Below are 4,937 nucleotides of genomic sequence, written 5' to 3' on the forward strand. Positions count from 1 at the left end.
CAAAGAACTTCATTGATGTAATAACTTGGAAAGTTACTGTGGTCAAGATGTGAAAAACATTTGAACAGTATTTATATATATAATTTCCTTTCACACTAACAAAACAACCACTATACACAATCTTTCTCTTGTGAAAAGTTACCTCAGAATGTACAGCAGAATTATTATTCTGAATGCATTATTGGTCTTTACACTACAACTCCTCTACAGGCTTTTTCAGACAGCGATTCTTATAGTTTACACACACTATAGTAAGCAACACTGAATGGAAACCACAGGGAGAACCTAACCTGCCTCTCATAAAATGCAGCATATCTTCCACACTGGAAAGATTGTTTGTTGGGAGTTTCTCTGTATTCCATGTTGTAAAAGCCAAACTCACATACCTGAAAGGAAGACCGTGAGACAATGTTCGTCTTACTTGGTGAAAATGCTATAAAGAACAAATATCCAATTCCTTTGACTGGAAACTACATTACTTGTAATATTACAAAAAGAATAAGCTTACAAATCATAGTTCAGTGGAAAGATAGTAGTCTACTCAACTTACTTCAGTTTTCTATTTAACATCACTGTATACATTAATCTAGTTTATCATACAGACTATCTATGACTACCAAAACAACTCAACAGGTGTACAACATACCTTACAAGCAATCCTTCCTCCCATCCTATAATTAATATGTTTTGAAGTTGGCCTTAAGGGTAAAAACTTTGAAGTAAGCATGTAACTCTAAACCCCTGCCTCACGCTCAACAAACAAAAAGTTGTGTCTCACCACATCATTTGATGAATTTGATTATTTGTGCACTAGACCATAAAATTAAGGCTGATCTCTACAAGTTGATGAGATACAGATATGTACATTGGAAGACAGACTGTATCAAAGTAGAGTATCTTACATTTATTAGTTAAAATATATGCAAAACATGTCACAATTTGTGGTTTACGGTGCATGTGATAAGGGACACGAAACTGAGGTAATGTAGCCTAATTGCCCCGATACCAATATGAATGCAAACAGGCACAAAGCGATCTAAAGTAGCTCCTCGCTAGCCTTGCTATTTGCACCTGAATGGAGAATCAGATAGGCTTTAACAGCTTTAATAGTACATATTTAGGGTAGTGTTTGAAGAACTGGAGAGATTCAGATCTGGCGCCTAATGGCTGAGACGTCCCAAGACGCCTGCCGCGTGGAGAGAGTAGGTCCATCTTAGTTTTATTTAATCGCAAAATTTAAAAAAAGGGCATTATAGACTTAGAAATTCAGGTTGTTGGTTGTCATAGTTGGTTTAGTTGGTGTGTACATTGTTCATAGAGCAAAACGCATGTTGTATATTCAAAAGATAACTTTTTTTTAAGGTTAACAGTCAATTTATTCTTTGTATGCGTCTCTCTTGCTTTTTCTCCCTCTCTCAAACTCACACGCGTGCCAGGGCGCGCACACACACACACATCAACACACGCTAGGGGCGTGTCAAAATACGTCATTCGATACGTACAATGGTCGGTAAAATGGTTTAAGTAGGAGCGGGTGAGGAGAGCAGAGGATAAGAAGCTTGCATAGGAGCATGTGAGCTAGCATTGACGACAGGCTCTCACTGAGAAACAGCCTTATATACCAGAGCTAAAATTAGGGGCGAGTATTGCTCTACCTCCATCCTGAACGTGTTTCCTCCGCTTACTACAATTGGTCCAGCTTTGCAGCGACGATATTTATAAGGTAGGCTCTCCTACCAATCCAAACTTACTTATGCGTTTGAATTACTGTACGAGAGTGGGGAAACAGATCGTTCAAATCAACTTATAGTATTTCTCCACGGAACCGACACACAGATTACATCTGGCAACTCAAGTTTAACTAGAGAGAAATTTTTATTTCTCTTACAACTGCATCTTCTGGATATGGCTCTAGCCGCAACTATTTTGCCTTCAATCTCTACTTTTGCTGCTCAGAGGGAAAAATATTGGGATAGTGTAAGTATAAATTGCCATGAAAAATTGTAGACTCATTTGAACTCGTAATATTTCTTAAGACAGACATCCATAATTACATTTAACTTAATTGTTTATTTTAATCTCTTTCAGAGGTGGAAGGGTGACATTGACAGGTCCATGCATTCCAGCTGCTCCATACTCGACACCACACTGAAAATGGACAGCCTTGGAAGACCGGAGGACGAGGATCTTGACAAGTATTTGGACTTGGATTTTATTCTGGCGAATACCACCGGAGTTGGAAATGCAGCCACTCCTGTGGCTGCAGTTACGGGCGAGTACAGACTGCCAGAATCAAACAGTATGTACAACGAGGGGATCGGACCAAATACTTACCCGATGCCCGAACTGAACACTCCTCCTCCACCGTACAGCACCAGTCTCATGGCGGAACTTCTCAGGTCCGAGGTGGATAACAACTATTGCCAGCTTCCTGGCAACAACATTCAAGGGAGATTCCTTGTCAGACCGTCCTTCTCAAGTCAGGAATTTCTGGACAACGTCAAAACAGAGCCCAATATGGACGGTTACGGGCCAGCCATGGGGATGGTACCTAAAATCAAGCAAGAGGCAAACGTTTCCTGTATGATGTCCTTTGAGCAACCGAGAGTTGCTCACTCTCCGCAGGCAACGGGGAACATGACTCCACCTCTAAGTCCAAATGATCTCTTGAACTCGGACTGCCAGCCTCAACTGTGCCACACTATGTCGTTTTCCCAGGGCTACCCTACGACAGGTTTCCCCCACTCAAACGCGCACCCGCATCACCCACCCCCGTCTCATCAAATCCAAATGTCATACCCAAGCGCGCACCATTACAGTATGTGTGAAGACGGACTCGGCGCAGCGATGAACAACCAAAGAGTTTTGCTAACGCCTCCATCATCTCCGCTCGACCTTATGGATGCGAAACCCAAGAGAGGTCGACGCACTTGGCCAAGGAAGCGGACCGCAAGTCATGTTTGCACGTTTGAGGGATGTGGCAAAACATACACCAAGAGCTCGCACCTGAAAGCGCACCATCGGACGCATACCGGTAAGAACCCTTGTTTCCATTACAAATACTGCCCGTGCGAATGAAATTGCACTTCACATCTGCGTTGTTAACTAACTGTCCTATTGCACATGCTAAACTTTGTGGTTTTATCTTTTTTAGGTGAAAAGCCATACCACTGTAGCTGGGAGGGATGCGGCTGGAAATTCGCCCGGTCTGACGAGTTGACCCGCCATTTCCGTAAACACACCGGACACCGTCCTTTCCAGTGCCATCTCTGCGAGCGCGCCTTCTCTAGGTCCGATCACCTGGCATTGCATATGAAAAGGCATATGTAAGAGGTGGTCCAGGACCATCCAATGAACTCTTTACACTGATGCAGGCATACAAGAAAGTATGCTTTTGAAATTTGCATTCTTTTTTAACTCAGCATATTTAAGGATTTTCTAGGGAAAAACAAACGTTTGTCAGTAGGCCTACAGACGGACATGGATACACTTGACATAGTATTCTATCGATCTGAATTATGTAGCTGGTACTACTTTTTAACAAATTATATTTTAAGACTGTTAGGCTTTCATCTGTCATTAACAGTAGGCTGGACCTAAGTACATAACTGACTGGAAACATACTGGAACCATACAGCAAACCTCTAAAGATTGTGAGCTGTTACTTTTCTCACCACATTGCCTTATTGTAAACAATGTATTTACATTCATATGAGTGCCATTGGATGTTTTGACAAATATATAGGCCTATATATATTTTCGAATCTCTCAATTTTAAAACAGCACAAGAAATAAGCTTTAAGACAATGTTTTTGAACTAAAACTGCCTTTCAGTCTCAGGCTTGAACTTGGTGTTTCATATGTGCGTTGTTTCGAAGATTGTAAATCAGGGTCTATAACTATGCTTTGACATGTTTTATGTAAATGCGATGCAAACTCTTTCTGTAAAAAAAACATTCCAGACAGTCCCAGGTGTTTAATGTGCCTGTGAACAAAAAAGTGAATTGTGTAAAATTACAAGTTTTGTATGTGAAGCCTTTCGACTTGTACATAATTTATACAATGTATAAATGTAATGTAAAATATAGTGTATTTTATGTACATCATAAACGTGATTGAACAATTTATGTCAGTTTCCTTTTTGCTTTTTCAGAAGTGACATACTGTATAGCCACTAAACATTTATAACCCCATAGCCTAACACATTACACACCACACCTCTTAGCTGTATGGTGTCATATCTTTAGCTGAATCTTTCAAGTTTGCAATATCCTAGATCCAACTCAAAAGAGGTCGCAGTAAGATGGAGAAGGCAATGTTACCCAGCTGCACAAGTGCCACTGCCAAAATCCTGTGGCTAAGCCTTTAAATACAAACATTACATTTACATAATTGCAGAGACTGAATATAGTTGTCTGGGCAGAGGGGTACACCACTCTTTAAAAGAGAAACCCTGCCTCAATTTGGAGAAGAAAAAAGCAGAGTTGATGGAAAGGGACTGAAAGAAACACTAGAATACTAGACGAGACACTAAAACACTAGATGGGACACTAGAACTCTAGATGCAATATGCAATATTTTGGTTGTCAATTGTCCTAATAAGTGACATGAATGCAGTACTTCAGCATAACATGACAGCATTCCTTTTCAATGAAGCCAGAGCCTTCCGAATAAAGAGTCTTTTCATACTGTTGTGTGCATTCGGATGTTCTTAGCTTTCAGTGCACTCAGCAAAAGAAAAGGGAACACCTCTGTAAATGTGCTTAGAGACACATTCACGTGTTGACTGTTGGGCCTCTGTGTACAGCTATCACATTAAGCCCTTTAATTCAAATAAATGTTCACTCAAAATTGAATTTGAGAGGAGCTCAAAGGAACCCCAACTCCACCCACATTTCTTTCACTTTGCCTTCATGTTTTGCGCAACAATAACAGCC

General features: G+C 40.7%; 1 protein-coding gene across 2 annotated transcripts; it reads left to right on the forward strand.

The window, feature by feature from the left end:
- Positions 1–1,533: 1,533 nt before the first annotated feature.
- On the forward strand, positions 1,534–4,127 carry klf2a (Kruppel-like factor 2a). Of its 2 annotated transcripts, none has more exons than XM_012828405.2 (3): positions 1,534–1,723; positions 2,089–3,034; positions 3,155–4,127. In XM_012828405.2, exons 2-3 carry the CDS (start codon positions 2,116–2,118, stop codon positions 3,328–3,330), a joined length of 1,095 nt encoding a protein of 364 aa, XP_012683859.1. In that variant the 5' UTR covers positions 1,534–1,723; positions 2,089–2,115; the 3' UTR covers positions 3,331–4,127. The 2 variants fall into 2 exon arrangements, with proteins under 2 accessions (XP_012683859.1, XP_012683858.1); XM_012828404.2 differs by having other exon boundaries at positions 1,537–1,977.
- The last annotated feature ends 810 nt before the right edge of the window (positions 4,128–4,937 follow it).

Source organism: Clupea harengus, chromosome 10 (assembly GCF_900700415.2).
Source record: "Clupea harengus chromosome 10, Ch_v2.0.2, whole genome shotgun sequence".
In the NCBI taxonomy this organism is placed as follows: Eukaryota; Metazoa; Chordata; class Actinopteri; order Clupeiformes; family Clupeidae; genus Clupea; species Clupea harengus.